Source organism: Microcaecilia unicolor, chromosome 1 (genome assembly GCF_901765095.1).
Source record: "Microcaecilia unicolor chromosome 1, aMicUni1.1, whole genome shotgun sequence".
Classification (NCBI taxonomy): Eukaryota; Metazoa; Chordata; class Amphibia; order Gymnophiona; family Siphonopidae; genus Microcaecilia; species Microcaecilia unicolor.
In genome coordinates, this window is record NC_044031.1 from 214,419,619 (window position 1) to 214,438,858 (window position 19,240).

Sequence of the window (19,240 nt, forward strand, 5' to 3'; positions counted from 1 at the left end):
CTATCCTAACATTATTATAGATGATTAATATCGAGATTATTGTTTTTCCCAGAGTTCCGGTTATGACTCCTAAAGTTTTCCTTAGAAATATTTCCTCAATTATTACTTTAAAAGGAGTGAAGCCTATGAAAACTGGGATTACTTTAATTAGTGGGATTTGATTTATAGACAAGTATATGTATTGTTAAATAACTTCTGGTTTTTAAAAGAGAAAGAATGTAATCAGATGTATTATTTCTAACTAATATTGGACAATAAGTATGTTTTCAATGAAATGATTTGACTATACACCGTATTGGCCTTGAAGAAGCCAACCAGATGATCAATGTGGAATAATGAATTAGATGAGTAATATCTGGGGATAATCAGGTTAATACCACTTTTTTTTCTGCTCACTGTTTAATTGATCTCCTTGTCTTGTTTCACTCTCCCTATTTAGTGGTCTAAGGAAGAGAAAAGAATTACCTGACTGAAATAATTCCTATGTATTACTTTCTCTGTATTTCCGGCAAGTTGTTTTATCGCTTGTAAAAATTTAAATGGTTATAAATAAAAAAATTTAAAAAAAACAACAAATTACATATTACTAACAATAGCTCTACAAGTTCATTTTTCAATTCTATCAGTACTCTGGGAGTATACCAACCGGTCCAGGCGATTTGCTACTCTTCAATTTGTCAAATTGCTCCATAACATCTTTCAGATTTACAGAGATTTGTTTCGGTTTCTCTGACTCGTCAGCACTGAATACCATTTCTGGCACCAGTATCTCTCCCATATCTTCCTCAGTGAAGATTGAAGCAAAGCATTCATTTAATCTCTCTGCTATGATTGCCCTGATTGCCCATTTTATCCCTCGGTCATCTAGCAGTCCAACTGATTCTTTTGCCGGCTTCTTGCTTCTAATATACCTAAAAAAAAGTTATTATGTGTTTTTGCCTCCAATGCAATCTTCTTTCAAAGTCTCTCTCTGCCTTCCTTATCAGCGCTTTGCATTTGATATGTCATACTGTTATTTTCAGTCAAATCCTTCTTCCATTTTCTGAAGGAATTTCTTTTAGCTCTAATAGCTTCCTTCACCTCACTTTTTAACCATGCCAGCTGTCATTTGGCTTTCCTTCCTCCTTTTTTAATATATGGAATATGTCTGGTCTGGGCTTCCAGTATGGTACTTTTGAACAGCTTCCATGCCTGATGTAAATTTTTGACCTTTGCAGCTTCTCCTTTGTTTTTGTTTTTTTTCAACATTCTTCTCATTTTATCATAGTCTCCTTTTTGAAAGTTAAATTCTAACGTATTGAATTTCCTGTGTGTACTTACTCCAGAGCTAATAACAGTGATCATAATAAGATCAGATTTGATATCAAGTGGCCCCAGCACCACTACCTTCTGCACCAGATCATGCGCTCCACCAAGGACTAGGTCTAGAATTGTTTCCCCTCTTGCTGATTCTTGAACCTGCTGCTCCATAATGCAGTCGTTGATTTCATCAAGAAATTTTACTTCCCTTTCGGAACAGGCTCCCCCTAGCCCAGAATGTTGCCCAATTCCTAAGAAATCTAAATCCCTCATCCCTGCACCATCATCTCAAACATGCATTGAGAATTCTGCCTCTTGGGTCCTGCACATGGAATGGGGAGGATTTCTGAAAATGCTACCCCACTTCATTTTCCTATGTCACTGGTACCCATATGTACCAAGACAACTGGCTCCTCCCCAGCACTATCTAAAATCTTATCTAGGTGACGTGTGAGGTCCGCCACCGCACCAGGCAGGCAAGTGACCAGGCAATCCTCACGTCCACCAGCCACCCAGATATCTACATGCATAATAATCAGATCACCAACTACAATAGCCGTCCCAGTTAAAAGCTCCTGGAGACACATCCTCGGAGTGAGAGGATATTGGACACATTCTCGGTGCTAGAGGATATTGCATCCCCTGGTGGGCTGGTCCTGGCTACAGGATTACTTCCAACTTCATCAGGATGATGCTCTCCTTTTAGGAGACTTTCCTCCTCCAAGGCAGCACAGGGGCTGCCAGACTGGAGGTGGGACTTCTCTACAACGTCCCTGTAGGCCTCCTCTATTTAACTCTCTGTCTCCCTCTGCTAATCTAGCCTCAACAGAACTGAATCATTCACCGAGAGCTAGGGGCTCTTTGCATCGAGAACACACATATAACCTTTCACCAACTGGGAAATAATCATACATGAGGCACTCAGTGCAAAAGACTGGATAGCACCCCTCTTGCTGCTGGACTGCTACCTGCAGCTTAGTATTATAGAGTTGTTTAATTAAAATTTCTTAAGGTACTAGGGATATTAGATGATTATAAAGAACCTTAAGATTATATGGTATAATGTGTAATTATTTAGTGCTTGCTTCTCAGAAACTAAAACTCTAATGAAAACTCTCCTCTTGTTATCTTAATTAAAATAAATGACTATAAATGAAGACACGTGCTAGGGGTGTTTCAGCTACTACCTGCTTCAGGGGTAAATTAAAAAATAAATTGGATCAGACCACCACCTATAAACAAAAAGAACAGAGGATAAGAACTTTGAGAAACACCCAGCATCACATAAAAAGATCCCCCAAACGGCATATAGAAAAAAAATATAATATTTTATATTTACCTAGGCCACCGCCTATAACACCTCATAAGGTTGTGAAAGATTTTTAGCTCACAAAGTAAACAGTAATTACCAAAAAAAAATTTTTTTAAACAGCTTAAATATTACTGCTACCAATGCACATTTATATACCTCAATTACAACCAAACAGGAAAACGCAGAAAAAAAACCCCACTGTCCTCACAGGAGCTCCTTTAAACCAGCATGAGTAACAACCTCACAAAAAAAAAAGCATATGTATCTTAGCATAATATTGCCAAACCCATTCAAAAAATCTTATATAAAATTACAAAAAGACAGACTGAAAAAACATTAAAGACATGTTTCCTTAACTTAAAAGAGGTCACCAGAGATACAACTACTACTAATCATTTCTATAGCGCTACTAGATGTATGCAGCGCTGTACACTTGAACATGAAGAGACAGTCCCCGCTCAACAGAGCTTACAATCTAATTAGGACAGACAAACAGGACAAATAACAGATAAGGGAATTACTATGGTGGGAATGATAAAACAGACATTGGTACTAAACAAGTGAGTTATGGGTTAGGAGTTAAAAGCAGCACCAAAAAGGTGGGCTTTTAGCCTAGATTTGAAGATGGCCATAGATGGAGCTTGATGTACCGACTCATATTAGCCCTCTCCTCAAGTCACTTCACTGGCTTCTTATCCATTTCCACATACAGTTCAAACTCCTCTTATTGACCTATAAGTGCATTCACTCTGCAGCTCCTCAGTACCTCTCCACTCTCATCTCTCCCTACATTCCTCCCGGTAACTCTGTCCACTGGGTAAATCTCTCTTATCTGCACCCTTCTCCTCCACTGCTAATTCCAGATTCTGTTCCTTTTATCTTACTGCACCATATGCCTGGAATAGACTTCCTGAGCCGGTATGTCAAGCTCCATCTCTGGCCGTCTTCAAATCTAAGCTAAAAGCCCACCTTTTTGATGCTGCTTTTAACTCCTAACCCTAATTCACTTGTTCAGAACCCTTATTTTATCATCCTCACTTTAATATTCCCTTATCTCTTGTTTGTCCTGTTTGTCCTAATTAGATTGTAAGCTCTGTCAAGCAGGGACTGTCTCTTCATGTTCAAGTGTACAGCGCTGCATACGTCTAGTAGCGCTATAGAAATGATAAGTAGTAGTAGGAAGTCTATTCCAGGCGTATGGTACAGAAAGATAAAAGGAACGGAGTTGAGACCAGAAGAAGTTATAAAATGGTTTACCTGCCGATTGCAGAAAGTAAAGTTTAATTTGCATAAAGACTTAGAGGCAGATGCACTAAAGCTAAATGAGCCTTTAATGACTCTCCAACAAGGAAAATTTGATCCGTTGCATGCATCAAAGGGCTTTTACCGAGGAAGCTAGCAGCTAACGAAAACGGAATGGAGATGAGCAATTAGTGTAAAAACCCCATTGAAACGAGATGCACAAACCTTTTCCGATTGCCTTTACGCAGGAAAAAGGCAGGAAATCTAACGAGAGGTCTGGACCTCTCGTTAGGACAGCTCTGTGCCAGGAAAAATCATTAAGTGAAAAAATAAACAAACTTTGAGCCAATCCCAGCGCATTAGCAGAGCTAAAAGCGCTGTGATTGGTCCAAAGGACGTCAGAAAACACATCAAATAAAAAAAAATTTAAAAAGGGTCGGGAGGGGGCAAGGGCGCTCGTCCGAGGCGTCCTGTATGGACGGCCTTGCCCCCCCCCCCGCTGCTCCCCACTTTCCGCCGCCCCCCCCCCTCCGAAAAAGCAAAATTCTAGCAGCCCCGGTCCCCCTCCCTTCCTGTTCTTGTGTTCTGCAGAGCTAACTCCACCTCCCGTCATTCTTCCGCCCCGTGCCCCGCCCCCGCTGAGGTCGACTACGCCGCTCCCCCCCTCCACCGAGACCCCCCTCCCTATTAACGACCCGAGCAGCGCCTCTCACCTCTTTCTGAAGCGCTGCACGGGCAGGAAGATCTGTTGTGTTGGTTGTAGAGTCTCCATGACGTCTCTTGTTCCCTGGCCTAGGCCCCGCCTCCTTCTAACGTAGGTTATTTACGTCAGAAGGAGGTGGGGCCTAGGCCAGGGAAGAAGAGACGTCATGGAGACTCTACAACCAACACAACAGATCTTCCTGCCCGTGCAGCGCTTCAGAAAGAGGTGAGAGGCGCTTCTCGGGTCGTTAATAGGGAGGGGGGTCTCGGTGGAGGGGGGGAGCGGCGTAGTCGACCTCAGGGGGGGCAGCGGGGGCGGGGCGGAAGAATGACGGGAGGCGGAGTTAGCTCTGCAGAACACAAGAACAGGAAGGGAGGGGGACCGGGGCAGCTAGCATTTTGCTTTTTCGTGGTGGGTGGGAAAGCGGCGGAAAGTGGGGAGCAGCGGGGGGGGGGGGGGGGGGGGCAAGGCCGTCCATACAGGACGCCTCGGACGAGCGCCCTTGCCCCCTCCTGATCCTTTGTTTTTGGATTTTGCTGACCGGGTAGCTACGTGTATGTGTTGTGGCTTTTTTTTTTGTTTGTTTTTACATTTGCAGCATGCACAGAGCAGCCAGCAAAACGTTTGGCTGCTCTGCGCATGATTTAGGGGCCGATTACCGATGTGTATTGTGATTCTTTGATACATTGTAAGTTTCAATACCGATCTGAGCATGTGTGACTTTTTTTTTGGTGCATTCTTCGTTTTTTAAAAATCGTTAAAGACTTTAACGATTTTGATTTTCTTACGTTTGGTTGCTGCATCTGCCTCTTAATCCTTGGACTTCTGTGAAGCCAACCACAGGAGCTTTGAAATGCACTCAGCCCCAATTACTAGTGTTTAAAGAGTCTCGATTTGATCAATAGATAAGCATGGTCCTGAGTGAAGCCATTTATCACTGAGCAGGCATGATTACAGACCCTTGTCTAGTAGCCTAATGGTTAGTGCAATGGGCTCAGAAGGGGGGGGGGGGGGGGGGGGGGGGGAGAGAGGGACTGGGCTCAATTCCAGTTGTGACTTTTTGTGATCTTGGGCAAGTCACTTAACTCTCCTTTGCCCCAGGTACAATTTAGATTGTGAGCCCACTAGGGACAAAGAAAGTACCTATATATAGTATGTAAACTGCTTTGGTTACACCACAGAAAGGTGGTATATGAAGAATCTAATGAACATTTGATTTTTATCACGTTTCCACAGTCTGATAGCCCGCAGCTTCCCTCGGCCTGCAAGTTTAAACCATTAGCCAAGGAAGCAAACGATATGAAACCGGACATTGCATAACCACTTTCATCCTCTTTAATTCTACTGCCAAGACGGAGCCCAGATAAACAGGTCTAATTCCTACAAAGCGAATCACATTATATAGGCCGCAGTGAGCCAAATCTTATCTTCATGTATAATCTTATAAAAACTGCTTTGCTATTCTTGTACTGATACACACACAGAAAGCAAGGTTAGTAAGAGAAGTAATTAGTTGCTTATTTTGTGCCAGGTTTTTTTTCACTTTTAAAGGAAGAGGCCTTGTTCTAGTTCAGCTCCTTGTGTCTCTGTCACACAGCAGTGATGAAGTGTGCAGCTGAATTCAGGAGCCATGAGGGGAGCGCTTCTGCTATGTCCCCTGGAACGCAACTGAGTCTCAAACCACTATCTCCTTTCTCTTGCAGTGTCTTTGAAGAAGTCTTCACACCCGTGTAGATTCCCCCAGATATTTGAAAAATACAGTTCAAAAGGCATTAAATTAGAAAGGGTGCAGCAAGAATAAAATGAATGTCCTCGAGCAGACCAGTCAAAGACCAGACCTAAATCGAAACGGAAAATCTCTGTTAGCCCACAGATAATCCCCAATCAACTCAAAAGAGCTTGAGCTATCCTACTAAGAAAGATGGGCACAAGCTTTACCACCTCACTGTGCAAAACTGCTAGACACTTATCCTAAATGAGTCACGGTTGGTACTGCCACAAAAAGAGCTGCCACCAAGCACCACATACAACTGAGACTTTTCAGTTTCTTATTCTTAATTACTTTTTTTAATATTTCTATAATTGTTCTTTCACTTTGGAAATGTAGAGAGTTGTGTAGATCAGTGAAACAAACTTCTACTTTAATGCACTTTGAGCTGAATGTTTTCAGATAGCAGAATGTGAATAATGTACAAGGCTGTGAAAACTTTGCAAGCCAACACTGTATACAGCCACCCGAGTTGCAATGTGGAATCAGTGGTCTAAAGGTGAAAAGATCTGTAAAACTATTAACAATCCCCTAAGTCATCCAGCCCAGCTCCCCCCCCCCCCTCAATAAAACTAATGTTGTGGAAGGAATAGCCAAGGGGCCCTTCACTACTTCCCAGTCATTGCCAGTTTGCTTCCTTTCACTTGCTACACCTGCTAAAAACAATTCCAGTGTTTCTGTAACAGATCCCAGACACACAAGATCACTCGGATTCAGCAGTAGTATGTCTGCACTCTCCCTGAACTGACTGTCACGTCATAGAAAGGAGGAACTGAAAATACTGCCCAACTTTATTCACAGCTGTGTATAAGCTTTTCTGATGCAAGGCTTACTGGGAACCCAGGCAATGCATCAGTTCTTCTATTCCAGAGCAAGTAGGATTTTCCTATCCAAAACACTGCTGTGTCCTCAGATCTACCTGTACCAGAAATGGTTTTCAAGAGAGTGACGATGCAGAAGAACTGGAACAAATCACTGTGAACCTGAAAGATGTATTGAGCCAAATTGACTACTTTGATAAATCACCTGGACCAGATGGTATACACACTAGGGTGCTGAAAGAACTCAAACATGAAATTGCTGATCTGCTGTTATTGATCTGTAACCTGTCATTAAAATCATCGGTAGTACTTGAAGACTGGAGGGTGGCCAATGTAACGCCGATTTTTAAAAAGGATTCTGGGATGATCCGAAAAACTACAAATCAAGAAGCCTGACTTCAGTGCCGAGGAAAATAGTGGAAACTATTACAAAGAATAAAATTACGAAACATATAGAAAAACATGGTTGTAACCTGTTGCTAAAATCATCGGTAGTACCTGAAGGCTGGAGGGTGACCAATGTAACGACGATTTTTAAAGAGGGTTCTGGGGTGATCCAGGAAATTACAAATCAGGAAGCCTCACCTCAGTGCTGAGGAATAAAATTATGGAACACATAGAAAAATATGGTTTAATGGAGCAGAGTCAGCGTGGGTTCAGCCAAGGGAAGTCTTGCCTCACCAATTTGCTTCATTTCTTTGAAGGTGTAAATAAACACGTGGATAAAGGTATGCTGGTTGATGTAGTGTATCCAGATATTCAGAAAGCTTTTGACAAAGTTCCTCATGAGAGACTCCTGAGAAAATTAAAAATCCATGGGATAGGAGGCATGGTTCTGGTGTGGATTAGGAATTGGTTATTGGACAGAAAACAGAGGGTAGGGTTAAATGTTCATTTTTTCTCAATGGAGGAGGATGAATAGTGGAGTGCCAAAGAGATCTGTACTGGGACCGGTACTATTTAACATATTTATAAATGATCTGGAAGACGGAATGACGAGTGAGCTGATTAAATTTGAAGATGACACAAAACTATTCAAGGTTGTCAAAACAAATGTGAATTGTGAAAAATTGCAGGAAGATCTTAAGAAACTGAAAGACTGGGCATCCCAATTTAATGTGGACAAATGCAAAGTGATGCACATTGTGAAGAACAATCCAAATCATGGTTACCTGATGCTAGGGTCCACATTTGAGGGTCAGCACCCAAGAAAAAGATCTAGGTGTCATAGATAATACGCTGAAATCTTCTGCCCAGTGTGCAGCGGCGGCAGCCAAAAAAGCAAACAGGATGCTAGGAATTATTAGGAAAAGGATGCAAAATAAGACCAAGACTATTATAATGCTTCTGTATCGCTCCATGGTGCGACCTCACCTTGAATATTGCATTCAATTCTGGTCACGTATCTCAAAAATGATATAGCAGAATTAGAAAAGGTTCAAAGAAGACCGACCAAAATAATACACAGGATGGAACTTCTCCCATATGAGATAACGGCTCTACAGCTTGGAAAAAAAGACGACTGAGTTTTGGGGTGGGGGGGTATGATGTCTATAAAATCCTGAGTGATAATAGAATGGTTAGAAGTGAATTGATGCTTCATTCTCAAAAAAGTACAAAGACCGGGGACACTCAATGAAATTACATAGAAATACTTTTAAAACAAATAGTAGGAAATATTTTTTCACTGAAAGAATCTAGAACTTGCTGCCTGAGGATGTGGTAACAGCAGTTAGCGTATATGGGTTTAAAAAAGGTTTGGACAAATTCCTGGAGGAAAAGTCCATAGTCTGTTATTGAGATGGACATGGGGGAAGCCACTGCTTGCCCTGAGATTGGTAGCATGGAATGTTGCTACCAATTGAATTTCTGCCAGATACTTGTGATTTGGATTGGCCACTGTCTGAAGAAGGATACTGGACTAGATGGACCACTGATCTGATCCAGTATGGCTATTCTTATGTTCTTAAATTACTCTCTCAAGATTAGGGCTATTATTTATTTATTTATTTATGAACATTTATACCCCACTTTTTTCCACTTGAAGCAGACTCAAAGTGGCTTACAATGCACAGAAGAATCAGTTACAATTACATTAGATAGGGGAGAAAGAACAGGATAAGAAGGGAAAGGAAAAGGGAAGAGAGACAAAATGGACGGTGGAAATCCAGACGCTGAGACGGACCAGAGTGGCTCGAGCAGTTCACGGCAAGGCGAAGTTGCAATGGAGACCCAGCTGATCGTGTCGGCGAAGTGGCTGCTGCTGGTTTAGCTACGAAGGATCGTGGGCAAGACAGGAGCCGCTGGACTGCAACCAACGATCCAGACGCCATGGAGAGGGATCCACAGCGACGCAGACTCAAACGTTCCTTCTCCATAGTCCCAAATGACGAGGCCGTCCAGACCAGGGACAACCGTCTGGTTCTCAGTGGTCCAGTCCTATACTGTTCCACCTTCTTGTTATGTCAATGTACAAGATATCTACAGATGCCATTGAAAAACTATTATTACTCAGTTTGCAGTTCCTTATGAACATTTGGAAGCTAGTTGGTCCTAATTTCATTGTGCCTTTTATTCCAAGAAATCTGATAAACAATGAAGCTATTCGTTCTTTCAATCGCAAATAGTTGAACTGCTTGGCATACTTCGGAAACACTTGTTTTAGACAAAGAGAAGGTAGGCTGCTTTCTGGATTTATAACTGCATCTTTTTCAGGTTTGGTTGAGAATAAATCATCATTCACATCCTGTATTTCCGTTGAGTTCTCTGATACATTAGAGTGTTTCCGACTGTACTTTTTTTTTTTCATAGGATCCACTAAACGGAGGGTGTCTCTGATAACTGCTACTTTTACTTCTTCATCAACGAGACTTGGAACATATTCAACCACTCCTGATATTTTTGGTATCAAGTTAGCTGTTCTGACAGCAGTGGCAAAAGTTGCTAGGGTGCACCCGAAAACTCTTCATATCACCTATATTCCCAACAGCCACTATATTGCACTGTTCCAATCTGAATTTAGCTTTAACAAGCTGCATCACTGCTTTGCACACAAGAACTCCTGTGCCTGCTGACACAGTGCAGCCATAGTGCCCACTGCAAGGCTGAAAGCACTGTGACCAGAATGGAAAACTAAAGGGCACATCAGCCTAAAGGGTTTGCCTAGTGGTTACAGCAGTGCGCTGTGAACCTGGGAGACCTGGGTTCCAATCCCAATGACACTCTCGGCAGGCAGGCTCAACCACCAGGCAAAACTAGGCAATCACCTAGGGCTGCAGCTTGAAGGAGGGCAGCACAGAGCAGTCGTAGTCAAAACAAAGCAATAACCCTGACCAATGTTCCCTCTAAGAGGGAACAGATTTTACAAGGTAGCTCACTGAAACGTGTTTTTTTTGTGCTGTATACACAAATGCACTGCTAACGATGGCACTCAAAAATGGTTGGTTTTTAAAAATTTGTTGCTCACACGAAAAAAAATTTGCACACACCAGGCCACTCCTTAGAGGAAATATTGGTCCCGACAGCCGCACAAACTCAAAATAACCATCAGCCCCTACTTTTAACCACAGGAAGTATAGAAATTTCCATATAGTCCATTTACCCAGGTAACTGGCTTTTGAAAATTACTCTTATTAAGTATATACTAAATAAAATTGAACATTTAAATGTATGATGTCCAATTATGCATCTTTACAGGATTATTCTGAGAGGTACGGAATTCAGGTGATCATCATTGTTCGGTTTATCCAAATCTCAGGAAGTGCCTTAAGGCTTGAAGTTACTGGGGGTTTTTTTGTTTGGGGGGGGGGGGGGTGCAAAGCTGTTTGCCTGCAGTGCTTTTTAACCTTTTTCTTATACCATTTTGCGTGTTGTTGAGATGTCTCGGAGTACAATATAAATTGTTGAAGGGACAGTACCCAACAGAGAAAGGCAATATTATACTGACCCCTATCCCAGAAAATGAAAAGACCAGCAGAGCCCAAGTGAAAAACTACAGGCCACTGGCATTGATCCCCCTCATGAACAAAGTCATGGAAGGAATAATAGTTAACCAGCTGACAGAATACCTGCACAAATCACAATCAGGATTCACAGAGAATGCCCTAAAAACGCTAGTCACTAATTTTACTACTACAAATCATTTCTATAGCGCTACTAGTCGTACAGTAAGCCTAGGCAAAAAGATCCTTTATGTCCTCAGCATTTGACATGGTGGACCACCCACCTTGTTAAGACTACTAGACGAAATATGGATCGTGGGAATGGTACAAAACTGGTTTGAAGGATTCCTCACGACGAGATCATACCAAGTAAAGAAGGATGACACAATCTCCCCCCCTTCCTGGAGTGCCCCAAGGATCCCCAATCTCACCCACCTTATTTAATATAATGATGATTCAGTTAGCAAAAATCACTAGCAAAGAGAGAGGTCTTCAACCATTCATTTACGCCGATGTATCCATATTCATCTCCTTCGAAAAAGGCCTAAATGAAAATTACAGATACGATCAAATTAGGACTCAACACAATGGAATCCTGGGGCATCAGCCTTCAAGCTAAAAATGAAAAGGGAAAAGACATAACTTCTAGTAATGACATCACCATACTGCAACACAATATTCTCAAGCTTCACTATAGACGGATCCACATACCCCACCGCCAATCATCTTACGGTTGTAGGAGTAATTCTGGACCAAAAACTGTCCTTTGATAAAGAAGTGGACAGTGTCACCTCCAAGATGTTTCACGCAATGTGGAAACTGAGGAGAATTAGCGGGTACTTCCCAAGGTCCATATTCTGTATGCTAGTACAAATCAATGGTGCTCGCCCACACAGACTACTGCAATGGAATCTATGCCAGTTGCAAAGAGCAACTACTATATAAACTGCAAACTGCGCAAAACACAGCGGACAGTCTAATCTTCATATGCTCACTATTTGACAGAGCCAGCCACTGTTGCAAGCCCAACACTGTCTCCTCATTAGGGCACAGATAATGTTCAAACTCTGCATTATGGTCTACAGAATACTCTTCAGCGCTGCACCAAAATACATGAATAATATGATCACACTACCACCAAAAAACGCAAACATGAATGCCAGAAATAAATGCCAGGATACAGTGGGCAGTGCTGGGCGCCGCCATTTTGGGCTTCGACTGACAGGAAGAGGAGGGAGGCAGGCAGGCTGCGTCTCTCCTCCAACACAAGGTAGGGGGGCCGGGAGGGGGCCGAGACGGGGCCAGGGGGGTGTCACGACACCACGGACCACCAGGGAATTTAAGGAGAACGCTGGGGGGAGGATTTGGGGTGGACTGGAGGACCACCGGACCTCCAGCCCCCCCCCCCCCCCCCGTCGATGGAGCAATGATTTCTGGGGGTTTCGGGGGCTGGAGACCCACCGGACCTCCAGCCCCCCCCCCCCCCCCATCGATGGAGCAACAATTTCTGGGGGTTTCAGGGGCTGGAGACCCACCGGACCTCCAGCCCCCCCCCCCCCCCCGTTGATGGATCGACGATTTCTGGGGGTTTCGGGGGCTGGAGACCCACCGGACTTCCAGCCCCCGTTCGCGTTTGCCTTGGGGGTAGAATGGGGGCCTGCCAGCATGCAACTGCATGCTGGACAGGGCTCACCATTCCTCCCCAATGATCCGCAAAATCTAACGCCAGCTCGGAGCTGGCGTTGATTTTGCTGCAGCCAGCGACCCAATCTTTGGCGCGCTGGTCGCTGATCATTAGGGATGAATGCGTTAAGCGCCAATTAGCATGCATTTGCAAGCTAATTGCGCTAGAAGCCCTGTTTAGCATGCATTTGCATGCTACTTGCGCTGAGAGCCCTTGAGTGCGCTGTTTCAGGCGCTCGAGGGCTCTGATCATGGGTCGGCTGCAAACTCTGGCGCTAGTATGGCGTTAACAGCCTCTAGCGCCAGAGTTTGCTTTTGATCATGAGGGCCTTAGAGTACTGTGTACAATCCTGGAGACCACACAAGGTTCTGGGCAAATGTGGATGGACACCCTTTTCAAGCCAGCTGATCGCCCACAGGATTTATCATTTGAATGTGTCACTTGCTGATTGAGACTCAGTTACATTACGTTATCACATTGTGTTATAGGCCCCCATTATGAGTCACCTGATATGCAGGGGTCGCAGGACAACAACAGCCCCTTCTGGACAGAAGAAAAGGTGGCCACAGAAATCACGTTAAACAATCTGGCATACTGTAACCCAGCATCAGTTTGTAAAAGATGCATCACAAACAGAGGGTCACACAGGGCACATTCAGCAGAGCCAGAGAATCTCAAATGCCAGGCAGGTCTCTTGTAGCATAATACACAGAGGCTTATCCATTGTCAATAACATGTACCAAATGGTCTCCTGTTTCCCACTGGGCTGTTTGAACTGGGGTTAACAGCTATTTTTACAAAAGTAGGCATGCCATTTGTGGTTCTGTCTGCCAGACCAGCTCCTTGTAGTTAGTTCTTCCTTCCCCTTCAAATCAGCAACAGCCCTGCACCAGAAACCTTTCCCCCATCCACAGCAAACATCCAACTGAAAAATCCTGCTCACAGGTGGGAAGAGGAAAGGGAAGAGGTCATTCTCCCCAGCCACCCAATATTGAATATTATTTCTATTACTATTTCTAGGATTTTGTAATGCCTTTAATTTTTTAATGTGACTTTTTGTTGTTGTTGTAATGCCCCTTCCTGCCCACATGTCTCAGCTGCTGATTTTGATTAGGTGCTCCTTACATCTGTAGATTGGTTAAGCTCCACTACAGAAAAGAAGCTTTTTCATGACATTTCAAATTGGCTTGCTGTGTATTTGTTGAGCTAAAAAAAAAAAAAAAAAAAAAAAAAGATACCCAGCAACAGTACTTGTGGCACCAAAACCACTGATAAAACATATTACTCCCAATGTAAAGCATGTTTAACTAAAATACTTTAGGTGATTAGGAGACAGTATTTGTTTAGCCCATGCATAACAATTAAGCTCTATGGAGCAGGTATTTTCGTATGCGTCTGTGCAGCACTGCCTTTCTCCTACAGCGCTACAGAAATGCTTAACAGTATCACGGATTTGAGGGCAAATGAGCCAACTTTTCAGAATGATTGGGGATGCTAAAGCGATCACAAATTACTCCTCCTGAATAAAGTGAAGGCATTTACTTAACACCGTGAGTAAACACTGCCCCATGTGTGCAGATTGCACATGCGACCTCTGACCCCTTACCCATTTTCCAGCAGAGTCATGCACAGCACCTCGCGCACGCCCGGGTTGTTGGCCTTATCCACAGAGCAGCGCTGCAGGTTCCAGGTGGCCACGCGCAGCACAGCTCGGCCCTCGCGCACGCCGGAGAAAGGCTCGAAGGGCGCGCGCGCCACCCGCAGCTGCCCCGGACCGCCGGCAGGAAGCTCGAGCTCGTCGCTTTGCAGGCTCAGCGAGGTGGGGCTGGGCTGCGGCTTGCACGCCGTCAGTAGTCCTCCGTTGGGCTCCCGGCGCACGGAGGCGGGCGAGTGCTGGCTCACGCAGATCTCGAACTTGACCTGCTCCAGCCTGGCGGCGCCCACCCCGCTGACCAGCGCCAAGTCCTCCACCTTCTTGAAGCCGCCGATGTAGTCGCGGTACTCGACGATGTTCTGCGCTATGGCCCGGCTCACCCCCGGTAGGGTCATCAGCTCCTCCTCGGTGGCCGCGTTGATGTTCAGCCGCTCCGGACTCACTAGGATCTGGCTGAAGTTGCAGGCGGCGCTGAACTTGCGGCTCTTGGAGCAAAAGTCTGAGGGGTCTTGGGGAATGGAGCGGTGGCAGCCCAGAGTGCTGCCCATTTTTTTTTTAAAGTTATTGATGCTGTTTAAGTGCAAAAGTTGCTAAAACGATAAACCTTCAGAGCAGAGATCGTCCAAATGACAATAAGTAGTATGAAGGGCTAAAAAAACGGAGTCTCCATTTACAAATCGGGGGAAAGAGAAAGTGTCAACACAGAAGTCCGACACCAAGAGGCGATCTCTCAGCTGAGTAGTTGCTGTGGGGTCCTGCCAAACAGTGCACAAGAAAAGCACGATTTCAGAGTTCAAGAAGCACCTCAAACTTAGGACTGGAAACGAACTACGAAAATTAAAAAAAATAAAAATCTCCTCCTGTTTTCCTTCTCCAGCGCAACTACCTGCATGCAGGCAATGTGCAAGGGAGGCGGGGTAATCAAAATAAAAACACAAGAGGCAGCCCTCTCGGGGAGCGCTGCGAGGAGAGGTGGGTGGTGTCCGGGAGTCGCATGCTGCACAGATCATGGACAGTGACAGCGCTCTTGTCTTTCCTCAGTGCTGCTGCAGGTATATCAGCCCGAGAGCTACGTCCTCTTTTTTTCACATTTCCCTCCTGAAGTCTCTCCCTTTCTGGGTCTTTTTGCAGCGACTTTCCCCGCCCCTGGGCTCACACTCCCTCCTCCCCCAGTGTATCTCCTTGCTGAGTTTCTGCTCGCAAGGGAGACATTGGTTTACATGGGGCGGGGCGGGGCAGGGGACAGCTTCCTCTCCCAGTCGGGCCGTCCGTCACGTGAGACGCGCTGCCTGGCTCTGGCCCAGGGCGGCAGCTCACAGCCTTGATCGATGCGGGCGGTGCAGACTCGGCCTTGGTGCGGGCTGGTGGTTAACTCATTTGCAAGCTTTTTGCCTTCTGGCTCAGAGAGGTGGTGTACAATTTGCAGTGATAAAGAGCTAAAAATCAGGCTGGAGTCAATGGTGCGTGTCGTTAGTAGAAAGGCTTTTAAAGAGCAAAATTTGCTGTCCTCAGTGATCGCAACCGGAGAGGTATCATTTCCCCCCCCACCCCCACCTTGGATTTTTATCACTGTTATAGTTCAACCTGAAAATTTTAAATAAATAACACGATTTTGTCCAGTGGTTCCTTCTGGATGTATATTACAATATTATTACATACAAATGTCCAGTTGAAAACTCCATAACAAAGTACCCGGCCCCATAAGCTATTCCACTCAGCATGGGCTTAGTTTGTTTCATTTGGGCGGCATATTAGCATATTCATTTGCATACATATATATCTCATACATATTCATTATGGTTATTCCCAAAAAAGCCAGCTCCCCCACAAAAGCTCAAAATATCCTTTCCCAATCCTATTTTTACCCAAAGACTTTGCACAACAGCTTCTCCATTTTCTGCCTGCCTTGCTGCCCTGGATGGTGAAAGGATAGGACTCTGAGTTCAACCTACTCTGTTTTAAGTTAGTAAGACAGCAGGGCCTTCTATGCATAAAGAAATCATCCCCTTCCAGCTAATTTCAGTTACCAGGTAAAAAAAACCCAACATTATAACTGATAGCATCATTCAAAAAATTCTTTTGTGTGGGACTCGAGTGAAGTCTGAATCAAACATAATCTCAGCAAAACTGCAAACTCTATATCCCCCCCCCCCCCCCCAAAAAAAAAAAAAAAATAGCAAAGTGGAGATGACAACAAATCATACAAATGTATTCAAATTCTGATTTTGTAGATGATGCCTACACACTTCATAGAGGCCTGCAGTCTGCCTCTCTTCTCTCTTACACATCCCACTTGCCCTCAGTCAACACACCTATGGAACAATTAAACTTTTTAAAGATCCTTCAAGAGGTAGTGTCTCATGATTTAGGCTCTAAAACCCTTTCTGATATTTTGGTGCCACCTCAGTAAGGCCAACACACAATGTCTCCTCTGCAAAACACTATACATAAACTTGCGCAAAAACACACTCAGAACCTTACCAAACTATAACAGCACTAATTCCAAGGACAGAATGAGCTACAACCTTACGCATGAAAAGGTAGCACTGTAAATATTACACCAGGCTCTAATACACCAATACACTACCTAGTGAAAAACAAAACAAAAAGGACAGCAAATACTACATGCTAGCAGAATACTGCACCTTGATCACACATGACACAACAGATATGACACAAGGAACTGGAAATCAAAAGATATGAAGGCAAAATACTGAAATGGAAAGTTACCTCAAGAAGTCAGAGTTAGCATACAGCAATACTAGAGAAATTGAAACTTAAATGCAAAATATCACAGATACACATTTCCAAATGCTGACATATTCCAATTAATAAATTCTTAATAAAATACTTTTTTCCAATACTTTTTTCTACCTTTGTTGTCTGAGCATTTAGTTATTTTATTCGCTTTGGTCCCAGTGTCTTCTCTTTTATGCAGTGTCTTCTTTCCATTTGATATTTTTCTCTCACCATGTCCACCATCCTCCTGTGTCCAAATGTGTCCTGTCTACCATCTGTAGCCCTGTCCCTATCCTTCCTCCACTTTCAGCATCTGCCCTCAAAATGTTCCGATCCAGCCCTTAAATTCAGCAGTTTCCCATCCCATGTCTTTGTCTTGCCTTAGCCTGCATTTTCCTCTCTTTTTCCCTATCCCCTGCTGTGATCAGTATTGCCCCTCTGTCACTAAGCCCCCCCCCCCATCCAGTGGTGCCCCTTTGTGTCCTTATCCCTTTCCCTCCACATCTCACATCTCTTTACTGTTTCCCTGTTACTCTCCTCTCTCTTCCCTTGTTCCCCCACCCTGGGGCCAGGATGTCTCCCTCTTTCATCCCACTTCCCTCCCCCACAGTTCAGTACAACATAGAGGCATATTTTCAAAGCACTTTGGGAGCTAAGTTCCATAGGTTTCTATGGAACTTTGGGAGGCTAAGTGCTTTGAAAATGAGCTTGTATAGTAACATAGTAGATGACGGTAGAAAAAGACCTTCATGGTCCATCCAATCTGCCCAACAAGACAACTCATATGTGCTACTTTTTGTGTATACCCTACTTTGATTTGTACCTGTGCTTTTCAGGGCACAGACCTTATAAGTCTGCCCAGCACTATCCCCGCCTCCCAACCACCAGCCCTGGCACAGACTGTATAAGTCTGCCCAGCACTATCCCCGCCTCCCAACCACCAGCCCCGCCTCCTGATCTCGACTAAGCTCCTGAGGATCCATTCCTTCTGAACAGGATTCCTTTATGTTTATCCCACGCATGTTTGAATTCCGTTACCATTTTCATTTCCACCACCTCCCGCGGGAGGGCATTCCAAGCATCCACCACTCTCTCCGTGAAAAAATACTTCCTGACATTTTTCTTGAGCCTGCCCCCTTCAATCTCATTTCATGTCCTCTAGTTCTTCCGCCATCCCATCTCCGGAAAAGGTTCGTTTGCGGATTAATACCTTTCAAATATCTGAACATCTGTATCATATCACCCCTGTTTCTCCTTTCCTCCAGGGTATACGTGTTCAGGTCAGCAAGTCTCTCCTCATACGTCTTGTAACGCAAATCCCATACCATTCTTGTAGTTTTTCTTTGCACCGCTTCAATTCTTTTTACATCCTTAGCAAGATACGGCCTCTAAAACTGAACACAGTACTCCAGGTGGGGCCTCACCAACGACTTATACAGGGGCACAGTGGCGTAGCTAGGGTAGTTGACGCCCGGGGCCGGTCATGTTTTAACACCCCCCCCCCCCCCCCCCCCCCCCACGAAATCCAGTACTAGGCATACCGAGAATACAAAACACTCAGGACCTATAGAGCAATTCTACCATACCATAAGCAGTAATTTGTACAAGTCACACAAGGAAAAGGAATGCATCTTAAACACTACAGTGGGCACTAGAACATCAATTCACCTATTGTAAAACGAAAACAGACAGATTAGTACAGATCGTCGATCCTGCACAGTCAATGCCAACCAAAAGCCATGTCTTTTTCACAAATAGATACACCCTTATCCACTATAGAATAAGTAATCATAAACTTTCTATTTAGACAAAAATTAAACTGAACCCCCGATGCCAGACTCTGCATACAATGCAACACCACAGAAACAGAAAATGTCCTCTAGTACTGTGCAAAATATAAAGACAGCAGATGTAAATTTGAAAAAACTAACAAATACCAATCACCACTTTACAAATTAACAAATAGAAATAAAACAAATAATATCATTTTATTGGACTAATACATTTAGACTTCAGAGGCCAAAACCTCCTTCCTCAGGTCAATTCAGTATAGTACTGTTAGTGTCCTATCCTGACC

At 44.1% G+C, this 19,240-nt stretch overlaps 1 protein-coding gene across 1 annotated transcript in view; it reads right to left on the reverse strand.

Moving 5' to 3' along the window:
- Positions 1–15,581, reverse strand: part of EEPD1 (endonuclease/exonuclease/phosphatase family domain containing 1) — a 226,499-nt gene extending 210,918 nt beyond the window's left edge. Inside the window, exon 1 of the mRNA XM_030204174.1 lies at positions 14,377–15,581. Within this exon, the coding sequence (XP_030060034.1) occupies positions 14,377–14,972 (596 nt within the window). The 5' untranslated portion in view covers positions 14,973–15,581. The remainder of the gene's footprint in view (positions 1–14,376) is intronic.
- Between the last annotated feature and the right edge of the window lie 3,659 nt (positions 15,582–19,240).